Source organism: Lagenorhynchus albirostris, chromosome 21 (genome assembly GCF_949774975.1).
Source record: "Lagenorhynchus albirostris chromosome 21, mLagAlb1.1, whole genome shotgun sequence".
Classification (NCBI taxonomy): domain Eukaryota; kingdom Metazoa; phylum Chordata; class Mammalia; order Artiodactyla; family Delphinidae; genus Lagenorhynchus; species Lagenorhynchus albirostris.
In genome coordinates, this window is record NC_083115.1 from 4,950,264 (window position 1) to 4,975,214 (window position 24,951).

At 37.3% G+C, this 24,951-nt stretch overlaps 1 protein-coding gene across 2 annotated transcripts in view; it reads right to left on the reverse strand.

Annotated features, from left to right (window-relative positions):
* Nucleotides 1–24,951, reverse strand: part of ADAM9 (ADAM metallopeptidase domain 9) — a 103,163-nt gene that overhangs the window by 17,300 nt on the left and 60,912 nt on the right. For both annotated transcript variants that reach the window (XM_060136455.1, XM_060136454.1), the window contains 4 exons: nt 23,088–23,193; nt 14,976–15,159; nt 663–743; nt 310–415 (listed from right to left, as the gene is read on the reverse strand). In XM_060136455.1, the coding sequence (XP_059992438.1) occupies nt 310–415; nt 663–743; nt 14,976–15,159; nt 23,088–23,193 (477 nt within the window). The remainder of the gene's footprint in view (nt 1–309; nt 416–662; nt 744–14,975; nt 15,160–23,087; nt 23,194–24,951) is intronic.

Here is a 24,951-nt window from a genome sequence, read left to right on the forward strand (position 1 = left end):
ACATGCCGCGGAGCGGCTGGGCCCGTGAGCCATGGCCGCTGGGCCTGCGCGTCCAGAGCCTGTGCTCCGCAACGGGAGAGGCCACAACAGTGAGAGGCCTGCGTACCGCAAAAAAAAAAAAAAAAAAAAAAAAGGCAGAGATGGGCAGAATGGATTAGATCCAGCTATAGGCCACCTACAGGAAACCAACTTTAAATATAAAGACACAAATAGATTAACAGATGTGGAAGCGAGGGCAAGGGACAAGGATGCCCCACTTTTGACATGGGCCACTGAGAGACCACACTAACTTCCCTCCACATTACTTGCCATTGTATGCAGGTCCACTATCCACACTTCCTCCGTACCCTGTAGCCTCACAGTAGGGGGGAGCCCAGCCGCTGTCACAGTGACAATTCTTATTGCTGTTACATACCTTCAAAACAAAACACCACTTTTGTTAATTGTGAATGTTGCTCTACACGATGAACTCAAGAATAGAAACCAAGAGAAAAGACTAAATTCATGCAAATCCATAGACACTTTTTAAGAATGAACAATTTATCAGGTATCTAAATTCCCCAATATCTAAAAATCTAAGAAGTCTTACAGAGAATCCTCACTAAGAATTCTCATTATTCAGCATTACTTTCATGAACAAACCAAAAGAGGCTATTACCTACCCCATGTCCATGACACTTTTTCTGAATATCACAGTCATAATTCAGAACAGACGCATTTACACATTGGAAGTTTCTACAGATCTGAAAAAAAAAGAATGAGTAAAGAAAACTTGAACACATTAATAAACTAGCCAGAAAAAAACAGACCTGGGTGTAGATTATTTCATAGGTGAATTCTTTCACACTTTTCAGGAATAGTTAATTCCCATATCACATATTTGAAAATTTAGAAAAAAAGTGAAATTAACTAATTTAGATAGAACTAATGATCAAAGATGACACAAAGGCCAAAAACAAAGATAAAACTATAATCTTTCCTTCCATACATATATAAATGTGAAATTCAAAGTAAAACATTCACAAATGGATTTTTTTCAAGTCAGAGATGATCCCACTACTACAGAAAAGGATCAATGATAGGAAATCTATTACTATAATACCTTACATAAATTGTCATTATTAAAATAAATATCAAAAAAGCATTTGAGGGCTTCCCTGGTGGCGCAGTGGTTGAGAGTCTGCCTGCTGATGCAGGGGACACGGGTTCGTGCCCCGGTCCGGGAGTATCCCACATGCCGTGGAGTGGCTGGGCCCGTGAGCCATGGCCGCTGAGCCTGCGTGTCTGGAGCCTGTGCTCCACAACGGGAGAGGCCGCAGCAGTGAGAGGCCCGTGTACCGCAAAAAAAAAAAAAAAAAAAAAAAGCATTTGATAAAATTTGACACTCACGTTAATTTTTAAAATTCTTTCCAAAATAAGAATAAAAAGATACTTTGTGACAAGACAAAACCTGTCTTCCAATATCATGACTAATTATGAAACTAATTCATATACAGACATTCTTTTTAAGAGACAAAATTGAAATGATTCCATGATATTTTAATTTTTTATGGCAAAACAAATGACAAACTGGAAAAAAATATTTACAACAGACATAACTATCAGTTAATATTCTTTATATAAGAGGAGCCTGTAAAAACAATAACAAAGATAACCCAACAGAAAAACAGAAAGATATGAATATGGACTAAGAAGAATAAATGAATATGAATATGGCCTGTAAGATTTCTGCTGAGAGATCCACTGATAGCCTTGTGCAGTTTCCTTTGTAAGTTGCAAGTTTCCGTTTTCTTGCTGCATTTTCTTTAATTCTTTTTCTTTAATTTTTGCCAGATTTATTATAATGTGTCTTGAAGAAGATCTCTCAGTTGAACTTGTCTGATGACCCATTTGCTTCACGAACTTGGATATCCAATTCTCTCCTCAGCTTTGGGAAGTTCTCAGCCATCATTCTGTTAAATGAGCTTTCTGCCCCTTTCTCCCTAGTTTACTCTGGAACTCAATAATTCACAAATTGCTTCTTTTGATGTTATGCCATAGATCACATCAGCTTCCTTCATGCTTTTTCATTCTTCTGTTATTCTTTTCCTCTGAATGGATCATTTCAAAGTTCCTATCTTCCAGCTCACAGATTCTTTCTTCTGCTTCATGCATTCTAAGGTTGATGCTATTATATTTTTTTTCATTTCATCCATTATATTCTTCAGCTCCAGAATTTGTTTGGTTCTTTTTTTATGATTTCTATCTCTTTGTTAAACTTGTCATTTTGTTCATGCATTGCTTTCCTGATCTCATTAAATTGTCTTTTCTATGTTCATTGAGCATCCTTCAAACAGCTCTTTGAATTCTTTATTGGTACATTACAGATCATCATGTCTTTGGGATCAGTTACTGGAAGATTACTGTGATCCTTTGGTGTTGTCATCTTTGCTTGACTTTTCATGTTCCTGGAAGTTCTGCATTACTCTCTTCACATCTGAAGTAGCAGTCAACTCCTCCAGTCTTTACTAACTACCTTTATGAGAGAAATACCTACTTTCAGTCCTGCTAGGGATTCTGAGGCTTTCTCAGATTCTCTAGGACATGCCTGCTCCATACTTCTTGCTCCCTCTTAGGGAAGAATTCTTAAGCCTATTCTCTTCTCTCAATCCTGCAACATACAAGCCAAGTGCTGACAACCCTTTCCAAAGCTGGAGCTCAAATCTGCGTTCCCTCTCTGGCCAGCAGATTCTAGCTGGCTCTCTGCACATGCTCACTAGCTGTCTGCAAAAGCTCACTCTTGCACCACTGTTGGGAGGGCAGGTAGAGTGCTGGCCACAGGGTGAAGGGTGTCTGGGTAAGGCATGCAGCAAGCTGGAGGTGCCTGTTGGCCACTTGGGGGGATCTGCAGGCAAAGCATCCCCAGACGCTCATGGGTGGGCTTCTTGATGGAGTCCACCTCACAGTAGGATCTGCATTCCTTTAATATCCTCTGAGAGTCTTAAGTGCCACTCTCCCAGCCTCTTCTCACCTCCCAGTCACTTAAAAGCCTGGGAATGTTATTATCATGGAAGTTCCTCCAGAAGGAAACAATAAAGAAGGGAATAAATATCCCTTGCCAACAATTAGGACAAAACACTGTTGATTTCAAAGCGAGTTACTAAGAGTGTATTTTCCTTCTTATATAGCTTTTGTTTTTACTACAGCTAATACTTGTCTTTCTTCTTATACAACTGGCCTTTGTCATATCAGTATTCAATCTCTTCACAAAAAAAAAAAAGAAAGAAAGAAAAAAAGAAAGTTCTCATGTCCTTTCCTCTTTCAAGTTCCCTCTTTCTCTAGAAACCTCCCTGCAGGGTCCACTTGCTCCAATCTAAATTGATTTCTCTACTGGCCTGGTACATAGCTGCAATTTTAGAATTTCTCTTTGACATTTTTCTGTGTCCTAGACTATAATTCTCTTTTTGGTGTACTTCCTCATTTGTTAGAACATTGTGTTAGATGATTTCCTAAGACAGGATAAATAAAGATAAATTTTCTGAAAAGAAAATTTGAAACGATACATTGTCTAAAATGTTTTTATTGTGCTCTCTCACTTCATTGCTACTTAGGCTGTGTATAGAATTCTAGGTTGAGAATCTTTCGGAAACATGAATGTGTTGCTCCCTTGGTTCCCAGATTTCAATTCTCAATCTCATCCCTTTATATGTGACCTTTGTTTGTTTTGGGGGGGCCAGGGGTTTGTCTCTGGAAGCTATTCTTCACAAGTACTCTGACACAAGTTCGCTTCATTGTTTTCTTTCTCTAAATTAGAGATTTAAATTAGTTGGATTTTAAAATCTTTAGTTGATCCTTGCAGGCTTTTAGCTTCTCTCTCATTTTTCTGTTTCAGTCTTTTTGTTCAGCTTCCTCATAGAATTGTCCAAGTTTATGTAACAATCCATCTATAGTCCAGTTATACATGCATGAAGGAGAACAGTATACTAAGGTTAGGACAGGGAGACAGATATCTCCTAGGAGGATGACCAAATAATATCAAAAATATCTTATCTTCTCATCTCCAACCTGTTCCCAGGGGAACAGGCAACTGGTTGCTGATGCTTTGTTGACAAGATAGGAGAAGCAGACAGACAGAAGAGCTAGCCTCTCCATTGGCAGAATAAATTTAAGTCCATTTTCAATACCATGCCTCCCTCCACCAACTCCTCTCAGCTATAACCACTGTTTCCAAATCACCAATCTGTTTAGGGTTCTGCCAGACTAAGATACAGGCTCTTTGTTCACACCCTATCAGTCTGCACTGTAAGTTGTAGGTCCCACTACTCAGTCAAACTATCAATACTTTCTCTCCTCTTTCAGTTTCAAAACGTGTTGAAGTTTTTATCTACTGATGAAATCTCATATACTTCAAACTTTGGAATCTATTCCCTAATTTGTTTCTTTATATTTTGAGAGATATTGGCAAGGCAAACAGGATAAATGAATATTACAATCCACCATCTTTTACAGATTTTTTTTCCAATTCACATTTTCACTCTGAACTTCATAACTTGTAATAACTGACTGTGATGATTACTTTTATGTGTCCACCTATATGAGACAGAGGGCGCCAGGAGCCACGGGTCCAGGAATGAAGGGGTGGAAGTGCAGTGGCACCATTTACTATTTCTCCTTGTGACCCACTAGCAAAATGTTTGCTTACTGCTCCCAGGACCTTATGCTCTGTTGGCCTAGAAGTCTTAGCTCTAGAGGGAGTTATGCTTCCATCAGGAGACACAACAGTGACGCCACTGAACTGGAAGTTAAGACTTCCAGTTAAGTTCATGTCTCTGAATAAACAAAGAAGGGAGTTACTGTAGGCTGGGGTGACTGATCCTGACTCCCAAGGGGAAATTGGACTGCTACTCCACAATGGTAGTAAGGAAGAGTATGTCTGGAATACAGGAGATCCCTTAGGGCATTTCTTAATATTATCATACCCTGTGATAAAGACCAATAGAAAACTACAACAACCCAATCCTGGCAGGACTACTAATAGCCCAGAGCCTTCGGGAATGAAGGTTTAGGGCATCCTGCCAAGTAAAGAACCATAATCAGCTGAGGTCCTTGCTGAAGGCAAAGAGAATACAGAATTAGTAGGGAAGAAGGTAGTTAAAAATAGCAGCTATAACTATATTACAGAAACAAAAACTGTAATTATCATGAGTATTTCCTCCTTATTTTGTTATGATATGCTTGTGTGTATATGTGTATCAAATATCTTTTTCTTCTCTCTCTTAGTTCCTTAGGTAACTCACAATGTATTGACTTTAAGTATTGTTAACTTTACATCACAGGATTTAAGTTACAGGATATTAAGAAAAGTAAACAATGGCCAAAGATTTTATCTCCTCTTCAAAGTAGTTCATTTTCGGTTGTAAGCAGGATACAATGGTTGTACACAGTTTTTCTACCATGTTAGGCAGAATTATGACTGTGCTATTGTCTTCAAGATTGTTTTGAAGATTGTTTTTGTCTTGGAGATTATGTATGGTTTAAGGAGATGCATATGGACACCAAGCTGACAAGGTGTGGACCTGTGATGGTTAATTTCATGTATCAACTTGACCGGGCCACAGAGTGCCTAGATATTTGATCTAATATTATTCTAGATGTTTCTGTGGGATGTTTTTGGATGTGCTTAATACATAAGTTGATCAAATGAGTAAAGCAGATTGTCCGTATGTTGGTCTCGTCCAATCAGTTAATGGTCTGAATAAAATGAAAAGGCTGACCCTCCTCCAAATAAAAGAGAATTTCTCCTACCTGCCTGCCCTCTAGGTGGGCATTGGTTTTTTCCTGCCTCTGGACTCAAACCGAATCATAACTCTTTCTGGGACTCAAACCCGCTAGCCTTTGAACTGGAACTACACCATCAGCTCTTCTGGGTCTCCAACTTGCCCACTGAGATCTTGGGATTTCTTATCTTCCATAATTGTGTAAGCTAATTCCTCATAAAAAGCCTTATATATATAAACACACACACACACACACACACACACACACACACACACACACACACACGCCCTTTTGGTTCTGTTTCTCTGGAGAACCCTGACCAATATTTCTTCCTTATGCCCAAACCAAGAATAATCAACCCAAAACAACTGAAATGTACCAATATTGAGGTAAACCAGACTTTAGCACACCGAGTACAATGCACGACTCAACAGCAAAAGCTACGTGGGCAATGAGGCAGGAATGACTATCCAACTTTAATTAACTAAAGTCCATTCTAGTGGCCGTCTGTTACAGACTCAGTGATTGTGTTCCCCTCAAAATTCATATGTTGAGGCCCTAATCCACATGTGATGGTATCTGAAGATGTGTAATTAAGGTTTGTTGAAGTCATGATGGTGAAGCCTTGGTCCAATGGGATTAGTGCCCTTATATGTAGAGACACTAGAAAGGAGATACTCATGTTTGTGCCTAATGAGATCCTGAACTGGTGCTACACTCAGCTCCAGACCCTCAAGCCACAGTCAGGAAGCAGCCCAGCACGTCCAAGGACCTGGCTGGGGACATGCACATCCATGCCTCAAGAACTAGGCCTACAGACTTCAGTTTTGGCTGTGGAATCTGAAACAGCTCTGAGATTTCATTCCAGCCAATCTCAGTCACAGTCCCGGGGTAGTCCTGCCCATCCAGGGACCCGATTAATGAACAGACAGCAGCCCTCTTAGGTACCTGATGAGAGCCCCACCCATCTATGCAACTGGTAATAGACCTGCTGTTTAAGGACCCAACTGTGGACCCTGAGGCAGACCCCTGTCCTGGGGCCACCTCCTGAAAAAGGTACTGGAGGAAGTTCAGTCCACCCAGGGACCAGTTAGCACCCATGCCCTACCAAGTCTGTGATAAAAAGTTCACCAACTGCAGGCCCTGCTGCACATCCAGAAACAGCTTTGTAACCAGCTCCAAACCAGGCAGACTGAGATCCCAGAGGTAATCCCATCAGCACACAGCACAGACAGGAGGTGTTTACCAGCTGAAACCAGTCTGTAAAGACTGGTGCTCCTTCAAATGCACAGGCACCAATGCAAGGTTACATGGAAGAATCAAGCAAATATGACAACACCAAAAGAAACTAATAAAGTTCCAATAAATGACCCCAAAGAATGAAGATCTATAGTTTGCCTGATAAAGAACTCAAAATAATCATCATTAAGGAACTGAATGAAATGTGAGAGAACACAGGTAGCCAACCCAGCAAAATCAGGAAAACAATGAATGAACATAATGAGAAGTTTAATAAAGAAATAGGAACCTGTAAAAGTGACCAAAAAGAAACCCTACAGAAGAATACAATGACAGAAATGAAAAATTCAGCAGAGAGCTTCAACAACCAACTTAATCACCCAGGAGAAAGAATCAGTGAACTCAAAGACAGATCACTTGAAATTAGCCCATTAGAGAAACAAAAAGAAAAAAAGAATAAAAAAGAGTGAAGAAAGCCAATGTGAATTACGGGACACCATCAAGGAAACAAACATTCGCATCATGGGAGTCCCAGAAAGAGAAGGAAGAAAGGGGCAGAAAGAAAATTTAAAGAATTAATAGCAGGGACTTCCTGGTGGTGCAGGGATTAAGAATCCGCCTGCCAATGCAGGGGACGCAGGTTCAATCCCTGGTCCGGGAAGATCCCACATGCTGCGAAGCAACTAAGCCCGTGTGCCACCACTACTGAGTTTGCACTCTAGAGCCTGTGAGCCACAACTACTGAGCCTGCACTCTAGAGCCCACTCACCACAACTACTGAGCCCACTCACCACAACTATTGAAGCCCGCATGCCTAGAGCCCATGCTCCACAGCAAGCCACCGCAATGAGAAGCCCGCACACTGCAATGAAGAGTAGCCCCCACTCGCCGCAACTAGAGAAAGCCTGCACACAGCAACGAAGACCCAATGCAGCCAAAAATTAAAAAAAAAAAAAAAAAAAAAGAATTAATAGCAAAAAACTTCTGAAACCTTGGGAGAATATGGACATTCAGGTACAGGAAGCTCACAGGACCCCAAGCAAGGTCAACCCAAAGAAGATTGCTCTGAGACACATTATAATCAATAATCAAAATGTTAAAAGTTAAAGACAAGGAGAGAATTTTAAAAGTAGCAAGAGAAAAATGACTCATCCCATATTAGGGAAATCCACCAGCAGCCCAGTATGGCTATCAGTGGATTTTTCTAAAGAAACCTTGCAAGCCAAGAGAGATTGAGATGATATATTCAATGTACTGAGTGAAAAAAATTGCCAACCACAAGTACTAACCTGTCCTTCTGAAATGCAAAGTTAAAGACATTCCCAGACAAACAAAGCTAGGGGATTTCATCACCACTAGACCTTCCTTACAAGAAATGATAAAGAGACTTCTTCAAGTTGAAATGAAAGGATACTAAGTAACAATATGAAAACATAAAAAACTATAAAACTCATTGGTAAAGGTAAATATATAGTCAAAATCAGAATATTCTAATACGGTAATGATGGTGTGTAAATCACTTTATGTCGAGTATAAAAGTTTTAAAAAAAATCAAAAGTAACTAAAGGTATAATATTGTTTTGGATATGTCTCCTGAGGGAAGGAAAACAAATGGAACTACAGCAAACTAAAAAGCTTTTGCATAGCAAAGGAAACCATCAACAAAATGAAAAGGTCATCTACTGAATGGGAGAGATATTTGCAAATGATATACCTGATAAGGGGTGAATTATCCAAAATACACATACACACACACACACACACACACACACAAAACTCGTATAACTCAACATCCAAAAAACAAACCACCTGATTTAAAAATGAGAAGAGAATCTGAATAGACATTTTTCCAAAGAAGACATTCAGATGGCCAACAGGCATCACATAAAAAGATGCTCAACATCACTAATCATCAGGGAAACGGGCAAATCAAAACCACAATGAGATATTACCTCACACCTGTCAGAATAGCTATTATCGAAAAGACAATAAATGACAAGTGTTGCCACGGATGTGGAGAAAAAGGAACTCCTGTGCACTGTTGGTGAGAATATAAATTGGTGCAGCTGCTATGGAAAACAATATGGGGGTCCCTCAAAAAATTAAAAATAGAACTATTATATGACCCAGAAGTTTCACTTCTGGGTAGTTTTACAAATAAAACAAAAACACTAATTTAAAAAGATATATGCACCCCTATGTTCACATGCACACACACGCACACATACACATGCATACAATGAAATATTACTCAGCCATAATAAGAATGTTGCAACAACGCGGATGGACCCAGAGGGTATTATGCGAAGTGGAATAACTCAGACAGAGAAAGACAAATACCATATGATTTTACTTATATGTGTAACCTAAAAACCAAAACAAATGAACAAACATAAGAAAGTAGAAACAGAGTCACTGATAAAGAGAACAAATAGGTGGTTGCCGGAGGGGAAGAAGGTGGGGGAATGAGTGAAATACGTGAGGGAAATTAAGAGACACAAACTCCAAATGAGGCATGGGAATGAAATGTACAGCAAGGGGAATATAGTCAATAATAACATAATATGTTTGTATGGTGACGGTAACCAGAGCTATCATGCTGATAATTTCGTAACAATTGAAAGTATTGCATCACCCTGTTGTGCGCTAGGAACTAACATAGTTTTATAGGTCAACTATACTTCAAAACACAAACAGACAAACTCATAGAAAAAGAGATCAGATTTGTGGTTACCAGAGGTGGGGTTCGGGGGAGAGAGAACTGGATGAAGGGGGTCAAAAGGTACAAATTCTAGTTATAAGATAAGTAAGTACTAGGGATGAATGTCCAACACGATTAATGTAATGAACACTGCTGTGTGTTACATAGGAAAGTTGTTACAAGAGTAAACCCTAAGAGTTCTCACCACAAGAAGAAAGTATTTCTTTAATTTTGTATCTATATGAGATGATGGATGTTCACTGAACTTACTGTGATACATTTTATGATGTATGTAAGTCAAACCATTATGCTGTACACCCTAAACATATACAGTGCTGTACGTCAATTATATCTCAATAAAAATGGAAGAAAAAATGATGAAAAAAATAACTATAGGTACAATAATTTGTTAATGGATGCACAATATAAAAAGATGTAAAGTATGACATCAATAGCATAAAATACAAGGAAAGGAGAAGTAAAAGTGTAGAGCTGTGTATATAATTGAAGGTAAGTTGTTATCAGCTTAAAATAGACTGTTATAGCTATAAAATATTTTATGTAAGCCTCATGGTAACCACAAAGGGAAAAAACTTAAACACAAAAGATAAAGAGAAAGGAATTAAAACATGCACTACAAAAAAATTAATCACAAAAGAAGACAGAGAGGGGCAAAAGAACTAAAAAACAGTCAACAAACACTTAACAAACTGACAGGCAGTAGGTCTTTACCTATCAATAATTAAATACTTTAAACATAAATGAACTAAATTCCCATATCAAAAGACACAAAGTGGTTGAATGGATTAAAAAATCAAGATCTAACAATATGTTGCCAACAAGAGACTCACTTTAGCTTTAAGGACATACATAGGTTGAAAGTAAAGAGATGGAAAATGGTATTCTATGCAAATGGTAACCAAAAGAGAGCAGAAGTAGCTACACTTGTATCACATATAATAGACTTTCAGTCAAAATCAATCACAAGAGACAAAGAAGGTCATTGCATAGTGATAAAGGGGTCAATTCATCAAGAGGATATAACAATTATAAGTATATATACACCCTACATTGGAGCATCTAATATTTAATGCAAATAACAGGACTAAAGGGAGAAATAGACAACAATATAATAATAGTATAGGGGACTTCAGTTTTAATATTGGATGGATGATCCAGACAGAAATGTAATAAGGAAACAGACCTGAAGAACACTACAGACCAAAAGGGACCAAAAGACATAGACAGAACATTCCATGCAACAGCAGCAGAATACATATTTGGTATTCTGTATGTATCCATTCCACAAGATAAATCATATGCTGGGCCACAGAGCAAGACTTAAGAAGATTGAAATCCCATCTGGTCTCTATCTTGACCACAGTGGTATAATTAGAAATCAGTAACAGAAAGAAAACTGGAAAATTCACAAAAATATGGAAATTAAACAACACATTCCCGAACAACCAATCCTGCCATTTGCAACAACATGGATGGACCTTCAGGGCATTCAGACTAAGAGAAATAAGTCTGATAGAGAAAGAAAAATACCATATGATCTCACTTATATGTGGAATCTTTTAAAAAGCTGAACTCAGAAACAGAGAGTGGAAGGGTGGTTGCCAGGGGCCAGGGAAGGGGAGAAATGGGGAGTCACTGGTCAAAGGGTACAAACTTCCAGTTATAAGATGAACAAGTCCTGAGGATCTAATATTCAGCATAGTGAATTATACAGTGAACAATACTGTATTATAGTGAACAATACTGTATTATATACTTGAAAGTTGGTAATAAGAGAATAAATCTTAAATGTTCTCACCACAAAAAAAAGTTCTATTTATGTGAGGTGACAGATGTGTTAATTAACCTTATTGCAGTAATTATTTCACAATATATATGTGTATCAAATCATCACATTGTGTACCTTAAACTTACACAATATTACATATTGATTGTATCTCAATAAAGCTGGGCTTGGTGGGGGTGGGCGGAGAGGGGATCAACAAGGGAGAAGAAGAAATGGAAGATACAGGAAAAGAACTACAGGGACATTATCTCAGATTCTGGGTTCCAAAGCTCTTTATTTGATTCTGTGGTTTGAATCAGTAAATTTCCTGCTATGCTTTAATTCAGTTTTAGCTGAGTTTTTGTGAGATTTAAGAGTACTGACTATAATCCACAGAGTAAAATTTCATAAATTAAAAAAGCCTAAGTATACAGCTTCAGAAATATAAAAGTATATTCACCAGCACACAGAATCCAGGAATAAATCTACATTACCAGTATTTGCTCCCGGAATGTAAAGACAATTCAATGTTGAGGAATTTATCAGTATAACCCAGCACATTAATAAGTCAAAGGAAAAGATGTAGTGATTATTAAAATAGCTGTTGAAAAAACTACTTATAAAATTTTTAATCTATTTGTTCTTTTATTCTTATTAATCACAACTAAAACAATTCTCCATTAAATGAAAAATACTACCTACCCCAAGCCAATAGCCAAAATCATATATAACCTTGGAAGGCTAGATGCATTCCCAGTCAAGTTAGGGAGAAGACAAAGAAGTACACTATTATCATTATTATTTAAAATTATCCTGAAAGCTCTATCATTGCAATTACACAAGAAAATAAATCCAAATTGTAAGTATCAGAAAGGAAATCAACTTTCTATCATTTACAGATGATTGTTTACCTAGAAAATTTTAATACAATCAACAATAAAAATATGTGACACTAAGTATATGGCTGGTAACAAAATAAATATATACAAGTGAATATATTTTTCTGAACATCAATAATAGCCAGTAAAAATATAAACAAAACAGTTTCTCTTATCAATAAACACCAATTAGAAAATGTAACATAACAAATTAGAAAACATAATAAGAGGCTATTCATAATAACAATAAAAATATAAAATACCTAGGAATAAAACTAACAAAAAATAAAAAGGACCTTTATAATTAAATCTTTAAAATAAGACCCCCCCCAAAAAATCGAGAGACATACCATGTTCTTCTATGGGAAGACTGAATAATGTAAAGATGTCACTTTTCCCCATTACAAATTTATAAATTTGATTTGATCCCAACCAAAATTCCAATGCGCTTTTATTTAAAAACTTTTTTTTGTACCTTGACAAAATGATCTCAAGTTCATCTGGAATAATAAATGAATATTAATAGCCAAGAAAACTATGAAAAAAGAATGAGGGGGCATTTGTATGACCAGATAATAAAAATATATTATAAAACTGACAAAAACTAAAAGAAGGCAATACTGACACGAGTATCAGACCAATCAGTGGACATTAAGAGAAAAAGCAGAAATCAAGCCCAAGTATATGTGAAAATTTAATAAGTAATTTAAATAAGATTTCAGATTAAAAGAGAGATTATAATTGAGGTGATGGCAAATAACAAACCATTCTGAAAAAATGTAACATTAGAAATCAGCATATAGTCATCATCTCTGAATGAATAAAATGAAAAAGGAAAAAAAGAAGAATGCCAACCTCATACTATACACTCCATATTCCCCTGGATTAAAGAGTTAAGTATTAAAAAAAATTAAAAATCTACTAGAAAATAATGCTCTGATACTATACTAAGAAAGTCTTGTAAAACATGTAAGTAAAGTTGGAAACCATAAAGGAAAGGAATAATAGATTTGTTTACATAAAAATGTAAACATGGCAAAAAATACTAAAAACAAAAGGAAGAGGCAAGTAATAACTGGGCAAATATATTACACGTATTACATCTTATATGACATAAGTTAAAGTTCTTTAAAATCAATAAGAAAAACACATCAATTTTTAAATGAACAAATAACATCGACAAGCAAATCACAAAAGAAGGAATAAATATATGGAGACAAAAAAATTCAACATCACTAATAATCGAGAAAGAATAAAAAGAAAATTACCAAATGAAAGTTTAAAAACAATAGCACCTAATCCTGACTAGGATATAGAGTTAAAACATTTATTATTGAAAACTGCTTGGAAGATAAACTAATAAATACTTTTCTAAAGAGAAATTTGGCAAAACTATATCTAAAACCTTAAAAGTACACACCCCCTTATAGTAATTTAACCTCAGAAAATAATCAGGATTTTGTGAAATTTTTTAGAAAGCCATTTACCTCAGCATTGTTTATAGTAACTGCAGCAGTTGAGTTTATGGCGTGGCAAGGGCAGGCACAAGAATACCAGGGTCTTTTTGGTAAGAAGTGAGGGGCAACAGAATTGGAACTGAAAACTTGGTAGAAACTGAGGTAACTTGCAGGTCCCTCTGTCTTTTTCATGTGTCCCACATAATCAATTGATTGTGTTCGCTCTCCCCTCCTCTATTCTCCTATGAGTTGGTTTCTTCAACTTGTTCAACAATCCTGCTCCCTCTGTCTCTTGTACATAGCTGAAGCTCACCATAACCCTTCTAGCCCTCCTCCTACATCATGCTATCTCTCAAAGAATTCGTAGTTTCAGCGCTACTCTTAACTACCTTTCTTTACTTATATATTCCCCCCCAAAAAAGGAATTAGGCCTAGCTCCTCTCATCCGGGACCGCTGGTAGTAAGTCAGCAGCTAACTCTTGGCTAACGCTGGATCAAAACAGCTGTGGCCAGGGTAGCAGGATGCATGGGCAGGACAAGCGCTATGACATTTCTAGTATAAAGACACGGATGCATGCACACATACATGCATACACACACACACACACACACAATCCTGGAAATCCCAGTAATAGCAGCCTGGCTAATAAATTACAGCACATTGATGGGGAGGGGGGGATATGCCCAGTATATTACAACATAGAAAACACAGGTTATAATATATGACCCCAATGAAGAAATCGGGATAATAGAATTATAGTTGTTTCTTTTTTAATGGATGCAGAAGTTTCTTTAATGAAATTGTGGAAATTATCCAATGAGATGCAGATAATGAATACTCTAATCTAAGCAGATCCAGTGACCATGATGAAAACTGATCATTTCTGAAGTTAAAAAAAGCATTATATGAAACTAACACAGCATTGTAAATCAACTATACTGCAATAAAAATTTTTTTTAAAAAAGAAAGCATTATATGGCTATAAATCATCAGGAGGTATAGCTGTTCTTATTTTTATTCTTGGTAGCTTTCTATTTTCCCAAATCTCTACAATAAACAGAGATTTCTTTTATACCCAGAAAAGAACCACTAGCTTTATATAATGATTTTTTTAATTTTTAAAATTTTACTTTGTTTTAGAAAACATTATGATTACCTTTCCAACGCCACATCGGGTGCCTTCATTCACCATGCCAGGATCGGGAACATCTGACCCAAGCTGGAAATCCACACCCCAACATTTGGTGCCTCTCCCAGGAGTCTGAATAATAGCAGGCACAATTCCAAATACAGGCATTTCTTGTACATTCTCACATTGAAGCTTTCCACACAAAGCATTCCTGGAAAGATAAATAATGCAAACTACAATGCATCCAGTGTAGGTACAAAAGAAAAATTATATATTTTTTGTATATAGGCAGGGAGTTTATTGCTGTTTAGCTAAAGGGAATCTCAACAGAAAAAGTGTGTGAGAGAAACAGAGATCAAAGTAGCTCTCTTTAAATATGGCAGAGAAGAGGTAAGTGGACGCAAAGATGCAAATTAGTAGGGTACCAGGGGGTGTGGATGCTGACACGTAATAATCTCTCTTCACTACCTGCCTAGGGCTCAAAAAAGTCTAACTAATAAAGTTGTTTTTAAATGTGATATAATTTTATAAATGCTTTTACACAGAAAATAATAGAACTATACCAAAATTCAATTGTGTCTTCTTACAGAGTTATAGTAAAGAGAAACCTAGATTTTGTAATGTTAAATAAGTATGACAGGACTCCACCTTTCTTCACTTGGCTCACTCTTACTTAAAGACTCAATTCATTAACTCATTAATTCACTAATTCAATTCACTAATTCAGTAACAACGCTATGAAGACTTCCCTGACTACAATTCCTATTACAAGGCTGTGTAAGTTAAATGTCCTTCCTATAGCCTTTCAGGGTACAATAAGTATCCCTAACATCAACTCTTATGATGCTGTATTGAAATTTCCTATTAAATTGATTGTCTTTGTCTTTTTTTTTTTTTTTGGCTGCGTTGGGTCTTCGTTGTTGCATGCAGGCTTTCTCTAGGTGTGGCAAGCGGGGGCTACTCTTCGTTGCAGTGCAAGGGCTTCTCACTGCGGTGGCTTCTCTTGTTGCGGAGCACAGGCTCTAGGCGCACGGCTTCAGTAGTTGTGGCACGCGGGCTCAGTAGTTGTGGCGCACGGGCTTAGTTGCTCTGCGGCATGTGAGATCTTCCCGGACCAGGGCTCAAACCCGTGTCCCCTGCATTAGCAGGCGGATTCTTAACCACTGTGCCATGAGGGAAGTCCTAATTGATTGTCTTTTGATCCAAGCACCTACCCTATTTTTAAATCTCCCCTATGCTATCACTGCCAAGTCATTATAGGATATTGTTTTCCAATTCCTCTAATTCATCACCTCCTAAATATTCTCATACCAGCTATCATATCTTTTACTTCTTTTTTTTTTTTAATTTATTTATTTTTGCTGTGTTGGGTCTTCGTTTCTGTGCGTGGGCTTTCTCTAGTTGTGGCAAGCGGGGGCCACTCTTCATCGCGGTGCGCGGGCCTCTCACTATCGCGGCCTCTCTTGTTGCGGAGCACAGGCTCCAGACGCGCAGGCTCAGTAGTTGTGGCTCACGGGCCTAGTTGCTCCGCGGCATGTGGGATCCTCCCAGACCAGGGCTCGAACCTGTGTCCCCTGCATTGGCAGGCAGATTCTCAACCACTGCGCCACCAGGGAAGCCCATATCTTTTACTTCTTGAGTTAAAATCTTTCTCCCTATAACTTTTCCTCATTGGTCCCAGATCTTCAACATGAGACCACACAAATAATGTCTTTTCTTTCCTCCACATGGCAGCTTTTTAGGACAATTATCACATAGGTCCTAATTACTTACTTCACAGGACAATAGTCTACAATCATTTCTCATGCAACAAGGAAGCTCCCCTCTAAATATGTTCTAGTTTGTCTCACTCCCTCTTGAAGCACAGTGCTCAGAGTAAAATATGAAGTTTCAGTTACAGCCTGACAAGCAAAGAACAAGATGAACTGTCATTTCCTTTATTCTAGATACTGTACTTCTATGAAGCCCAGGATGACAGTAGCTCTTATGGTAACTACATTACATTATTGACGTCCTTGAATTTATCCTCAGCTAACACCCCTATTTACTTTTTGCACATGCTGCTATTAAGCCTCCTCTTCCTTCCATCCTTCACTTAAGAGTTAGTTATTTTGTCCCATCTTTACATTTATTCTTATGTCACCATTTATTCACGAGGTAACCTGAGTAAAGTGCTTAAACTTTCTTAAGTTCAGTTTCTTCATCTGAAAAACAAGACCTAAATAATGATGCCTATCTCACATAATTAGTTGAAATTAGATATGAAAACCTCTAAAACAAAGCATAGAAGAAAGCAGATCTCAGTTAGCATCTACTGGAACCTACCAAAATTCATGCTGCTATGATATACTTAATGTCTCATGTATCGTCTTACTGACATATTAAGAAGTAAAAGGAAAATACTCTTAACATATTAAAAGAAAACTGTCACAAATCATTAAAAGGATAGTCACTTCAACAGAAAAAAATTAGCAAAGATGCAAATAGGCAATTCACAAAGTAAGACATGCAAACAGCCTACAAAGCTAAGAGATGCTCATTGTTATAGTAATAAAAATTATATTGCAAGCACCAACAGAATAACTGCTTCAGGCAAGGATCATCAATGCACGCTTAAACCATGAGGTGAAACACTGGTGGGAAACTGGATATTTATATGGTACAAAATCATCACTCCACATATTACTTGATAGTTGCAGTGGGAAAGACCTAACTTTACAAGAGCAAGATCTGGTCATTGCCACTTAGTAACAGTAATAATAAGACAATCCAGAATTATGTGCCTCCTTGACATCATCTACCACTTACAAAGTAGTCAAATACTTACAAAGTATTCAAAATGTTTAACCTGAATCTAATTAAGACTTTAGGTTTAACTTCTGATGTATAGAAAATTCAGGGAATAAAGACGCAAGTTAAGCAACGTTGAGAAGGAACTACCAAACAAATCCAGAACGTGGGCCACCCTAAAAGACCACTGGCCCAGTCATTTCCTCAGGTCACTGTCATTGAAAAGAAAAAAATAAATAAACTGAAGAAGAATATTTTAGATTGAAAGTGACTTAAGTGGGGCTTCCCTGGTGGCACAGTGGTTAAGAATCTGCCTGCCAACGCAGGGAACACAGGTTTGAGCCCTGGTCCAGCAAGATCCCACATGCCGCGGAGCAACTAAGTTGGTGCACCACAACTACTGAGCCTGCGCTCTAGAGCCCGCGAGCCACAACTACGGAAGCCCGCGTGCCTAGAGCCCGTGCTCTGCAACAAGAGAAGCCACCGCAATGAGAAGCCCGCGCACCACAACGAAGAGTAGCCCCGGCTTGCCGCAACTAGAGAAAGCCCGCTCGCAGCAACGAAGACCCAATGCAGCCAAAAATAAAATTAATTATTATTTTTTTTTAAAGTGCCTTAAGTGACATGACAACTAAATGCAATGTGTGAACCTTGTTTGAGTCCTGATGTGGAAAAAAAAAAAACAGCTATGAAAGACAATTTGAGGACATGGACAATTGGAGAAATGTGAATACTGACCAGGGATTACATTACATTAGGAAACTCTGAATTTTGTTAGGTATGATAACAGTATTGAGAACGGGCTTATATGTTGGAGATGAATACTCAAGAATTTAGGAGTGATGCAACATAATGCTGATAATTTACTTAAAAATGGTTCAGCAAAATCTAGACAAGGTAAATATGATAAAATATTAACAGTGTTTTAATCTAGGATATATGGGTGTTCATCATACTATTCTTTCTACTCCTCTGTGTATTTAAAACTTTTCATTTAAAAAGTTTAACAAACTATTGAATGTTAAGAATGGCTCAAGGGGGCTTCCCTGGTGGCGCAGTGGTTGAGAGTCCGCCTGCCGATGCAGGGGACGCGGGTTCGATGCAGGGGACGCGGGTTCGTGCCTCGGTTCGGGAGGATCCCACATGCCGCAGAGCGGCTGCGCCCGGGAGCCATGGCCGCTGAGCCTGCGCGTCCGGAGCCTGTGCTGCGCAACGGGAGAGGCCACAACAGTGAGAGGCCCACGTACCGCAAAAAAAAAAAAAAAGAATGGCTCAAGGATGTATTTGTACAATACAACATGGGGAATATAGCCAATATTCTGTAATAAATGTAAATGGAAAGGAACCCTTAAAAATTGTATAAAAATATAAAAAATGTAAATAAACAAATAGTTTAAAAGGACGACACCATCTTGTTCTGCAAGAGAGGCCAGCTCTTTTGGTGAAATGGAACAAGACAATGTGCACAGCAGGGGGTGGGAGTCGGTGGGGAGTAGGAGTGTATATGTGCATAAGAAACCCTGGAGAGGCAGACAAAAAGCTCAAAGACAAACCTGAAGAGCAGGGTGGGAAGAGGGAGAAAGAGAGTAAGAGTGGAAACCACATTTTCTCTATATCCCTTTAAACATTTTTGAAAAACAACAACAAGAAATTAAATAAGTATTTACAAATTCATTCAAAGCAAGAATGAAATATCTATTTGATGTAACAAATTGGAAAAGTATTTCTTAAGACAATACTCTGACATTGATGAGGGGGTAGTGGAAGTATAAATCAGTCAAACGTTTTGAAGGTCAATTTAGAAGCATCTATGAAGAGCCTTTAAAACTATCTTCCATTTTCTTTTGAGAAAAATCTACTAAAGAAACAATCAGAGACATAAATACTTAAATTGTATTTATCACAGCCTTGTTTAAAAAAACAAATTACTGGAAAAAACATACATTTCTAACATAAGGAAATGGTTAAAAGAAGCTGGGTATATCCTATAAATGCCCTTAATAGAGTGGAGAGTAAACACATCAACTTATAAAACAGTATAAATCATACTATGCAATTTTGTTTATACACACAGATATGGGTCTCTGAGTACACATATGTGTGTGTATATATGTGTATGATACATATTTATATGCTTATGAATACACATGAGAAGGAAATAACAATAAAACTTTAACAGAGTATCTCTGGATGACAGGACCATATGTGACCAGTTTCTTGAGACTTTTCTAGATTTTATGCATTTTCTATGATGGGGATGATTATAAAGAGTGTGATGATGATGATGATAAGTCCTACAATGAACCGGGTACTCTTCTTAGCATTAACATCCACCAACTCATTCAGTCTTTAAAACAATACTTAGAAATAGGTACCATTATTATTTCCATTTTACAGAAGAGAAAAATGAAGTATGTAAGCGAAGTAACGTGTCCAAAGTCTCAGAGATCTTAAGTGGTTAAAGCAGTATTCAAACCCAGAGTCTAACTTCAAATGTGTATTCTTAATGACTATATTACATTATTCTTATATTACTATTATAAAATGCTTTTCAAATCAGCTACCCAGTAATTTAAGTTTTGTAAATGTAGTTGCTATATTTTCATCAAGATATTCATAAAAATATGGAAACGGGACCAGGCTAAAGACAAGGATAAGGCATATGTAGCAAGCCCCTTCCAGGTCTGCATCAATCCACTTATCCCAAGGTTTAGCTCAGCTCATTCAATTAGTCACACTAATTCCACCCATTAGATATATCATCTGTTCCTTCATTCGTTCAACAAACAGTTAATAGGCACTTACTATGACAATGTGCCAGGCACTATGTTAAGCACAGAATGGACTTTACAGTGTAGTGACAAGGGTGGTAACCAGATGGTCACTTAAACAAATGAGATGTCTTATGAGACAAATACTACAAAAAAAAAATCTGAAGTATTAAATTTGGTAGTAATGAAAGGATCAGTTCTTCCAGAAGACATAACAATCCTAAATGTGTATGCACCTAATAACATAAGCACTGAAGAACACACTTCAAAACACATACAGCAAAAATTTATAGAACTAAAAGGAGAAATAGACAACGTCATAATCACAGCTGGGGATTTTAACACACCTGTCTCAGAAACTGAAGGGTAAACAGATAAACACACACACACCCAAAATATACAAGATTTGAACAAGACCATTAATTAACTTGACATTTATAGAATAATATATCCAACAACTGCAAGATACACTTTTCTTTTTAATTGAACATGGAATATTCACCAAAATAGACTATATGCTGGACACTAATTCACATCTCAATAAATTGAAAAGAACTGAAATCATAGAGAGTATGTTCTCAATGGAATTAAACTAGAAATCAAAAACGGATAACCAGAATATTCCCAAATACTTGGAAATTAGCAATATACTTTTAATAACACATGAGTCAAAGGAGAAATCACAGTATAACTTAGAAAATATTATGAACTGAACAATAAGGAAAATACAACACATCAAATTCAATGAAAGAGAAACATACAACTTTTTAACCAGTTCATCCTTCCTTCAACTTTCAAATTGCTACTTTTCTCATTTTGATTTAGCCTAATCATGTTAGCCAAGATGGGTCCAATTCCTCCAAGTGCAGGACAGAGCCCTCCTTGGTCTTTTCTAAACACCATAAAAGAATCTTAAAAATGCTGTGCCTATAACTGGTTTTGTATCTGACCTTCCCTTTATCTGGAAAATTACCTATTACACTACCTATTGGATTGGACAAAAAGTTCATTCTGTCAGTGAATATGTTGTTCAATAAAGTTCTTCGCGAAAATTTAAAATGTGTCTTTTATTTGTACTTAAAACCGAACAAACTTTTTGGCCGACCCAATATCTTTTCTAAGGCAGTATCACTTTTAAGTGATTATACTTGCTAAAGCAATGGTTTGGACATAAAACCTTCCTGTGCAATTTAAATATACTAAAAATTTATTAAGAATAATAGTTTGACTTCCCCAGAAAAAGAGTGCTATATAAATGCAAGAGAACTTACATCTACAACTAGTTTTGAGACTATACAAGGTAGTCAAAACAGTTATGTTCATACCCTCTTTTGAAATACTTTCTTGTTTTTCTAACTTCCTTCAACCTACTCTGTTTTATATATCAAGAAAGGTATATTCTAAATATTCTGTGAAGTATACTTTATGTGGATAACTAATTTGTAAAGAATTAGAACAACATAATTTGGCTAACGTTAAAAAAAATAAAAGCACACAGCATTAAGAACATCTATAAGAGGGACATCTGACCCTGTTAAGGAAGTTGAGGAAGTCTTTCTCAGAGAAGTTGTACTTAAAATGGCAGAGAGAGGAGAGCATGTCAGGCAGAAGGAACAGGACGTGCCAAGGCCCTGTGGCAGAGGACGACATGTAGACCAGTAGAGCTGAAGTATTTCACATTTAATGGCTCAGTAGAGAAAGATGAGCCTACAAATAAATACATTAAAGGAGCATCTGGAAACAGAAAAAAAAATACTAGAAGAATATTCTACACAAAAGCCAAGGAAAGGGGTTTCTTCAAGGAGAAAATGGTCAACATAGTTGAATGCTACTGAAAGGTCCAGAAGCATGAAGACCTAAAGATGTCTGTTGGATTTTGGAACACGGAGGTCACGGTTGTTATTTCTTCTTAGTAAGCATTGTTTTACCTCAGTTGCTTAGCTTAATTGGCAGAGTAGGAGGTGAAGTGAGTAGAAGAGAAGCACAGTATTATAGAATAATTCCAACTATACAAAATGTTAGTGTGTGTATGTATAGTGCACAGAAACAACAAAAAAAAGGAAGACATACACTGAAATTACTGAATACATACAGACAGATTATGGATAACTTTTGTTTATATTTTTGTAATAATATTAATTTTTTTACAGTGTGCAAATGTTATAGAAACAAAAAAGGCTTTTAATTTGTCACTTTCAAATTATATAGAGCCAGAAGAAAATGATAAAGTCCAGAATTAATTCTGCAGATACCTCTATGTATGGATTTAGCAGCATAATCTTCTAATGAAAGGAAGAGGGAGAAGAGTGTTTATTTGGGCTTCTTATTGTAGAACAGGATAAACAAAAGTAACATTCTAAAAATCATTATATTTTAGACAGGTAATGTCAAAAGGTATGAATAATTTTACCCTTCCTATTCAGAATCTCTCTGAAGTCATGTTTTACAAAATTGTTAAATTTGAAAAGTTAGATGTTTAAGGGGGAGAAAGTCGGCAGTCACAAGGAGCTGTAAAAGATGCTAAAGATGGCTGATCTTACAACCTTTCATATTCTTTTACACTCTTGCCTCCACTTACCCAGTGGCACACTTCTTGTATTCATTGCCAGAGAAACCACAATTGCCAAATCTGTCACCTTTGGAATTCACATCAATGAAACAATCCCTTGGAGCAGCCTTGGCTTCTGTAACAGCAAAAAAAATTGTTTTTGTACACCTGAAACTAATACAACATTGTAAATCAACTATACCCCAATAAGATTAAAATTTTAAAAAAAATATTTTTAAGTTATGGCAATTTAATTCAGAAATAAAAGTATTCCCTACGACAGTCCATACGCCTGGATAAACTGCCTCAACACCTCTGAAAAGGTTTCAGGGCCTACATATAAAACATTTTGTTCCACATTTTATAATTGACAACAAAATGTGAAAATAAAGCTTAGATGGTACTTAAAAGTTAGCCTGGACTCAAGCACTCAAGTCCTCAAAGAAGTGTCATTAAACAAGATGAAATTATTAACCATGATGGGACTTCGCTGTGGTGCAGTGGTTAAGAATCCGCCTGCCAATGCAGGGGACATGGGTTCAAGCCCTGGTCCGGGAAGATCCCACATGCTGCGGAGCAACTAAGCCCACGAGCCACAACTACTGAGCCCGCGAGCCACAACTACTGAAGCCCAAGTGCCTAGAGCCCGTGCTCCACAACAAGAGAAGCCACCACAAGGAGAAGTCTGCACACGCAATGAAGAGTAGCCCCCGCTCACTGCAACTAGAGAAAGCCCGCACGCAGCAACAAAGACCCAACGCAGCCAGAAATATATAAATAAATTTATATTAACCATGATGAAATTAAAAACCATGCACAGTATGGTAGCACTTTCAGCATATTAATTCTCACTGCTCTCAAACACAGGTCTACTGCACCCCTGGTTAGATCAGGCTGGGAGGGTTGGTGAAAACACTTCCAGGTATTATTTTTTTTAACTTACCATATATGGATGCTTAATTTAGGTATTAATTACATTGACAAATAGCCATGACAGCTAATAAAGTATCAATCCATTCTTGTTTTCTTATATTTTATATATGTACCACTTAATGTTTGATTTTTCCACTTAATTACATATTCCTAAAAATATTTTATTTGTAAATATTTTGAAGCCAAAATGGCAGTACATTCTATCTAATAATGGAAATTCATGTGTCTGTCTTACACACCTGATACTATGTTGTTCAGTTTACAAGAAAATGGATATGAGGTGAAAGGAGTTGGAAGAAAAAAGAAGTGGAGGATCAAGTAATCTGAAAATGGATGCAGAATACTTGCACAGGATAAACGTCACATGGCAGTAACTCTAGCAAAGCACATGCTCACACTCACATTTATACCAGGAAAAAGTGACTAAATTAATAACAAGCCCCCCCCCAATAATGTTGTTCCTTCGATCGTCCTAGACTTTTTTGCAGACCTCTACAAAGATAATATACTTGCTAAATAATAGCATTTGCTTCTCTAAAATGCCTATCTGTAAGTACTTTTTCGGTCTGCAGTAACCTGTCCATTCCTGCAAAATATATCAGAAGTTCACAGATCTCTACCACTGTGTCCCATGACCTGAAAAACATAAAGGAAGTCCCATTTCATGCTTAGTCTTCTCTCCTCCGACCCTATCTGATCAAGGTTCCCATGATCCACCCCCTCCTTGGGTTTGATTAATTTGCTAGAGTGGCTCACAGAACTCAGAGAAACATTTTACTCACTAGATTACTGGTGTATTATCAAAGAATATAACTCAGGAACAGCCAGATGGAAGAGATGCATACGCAAGATATAGAGAAAGGGGCTTGGAGGTTCCAGGCCCCGCCAAGTGTGACACTCCCTGCATCTCCACTTGTTCACCAAGCCAGAAGCTCTCCAAACCCTGTCCTTTGGGGTTTTC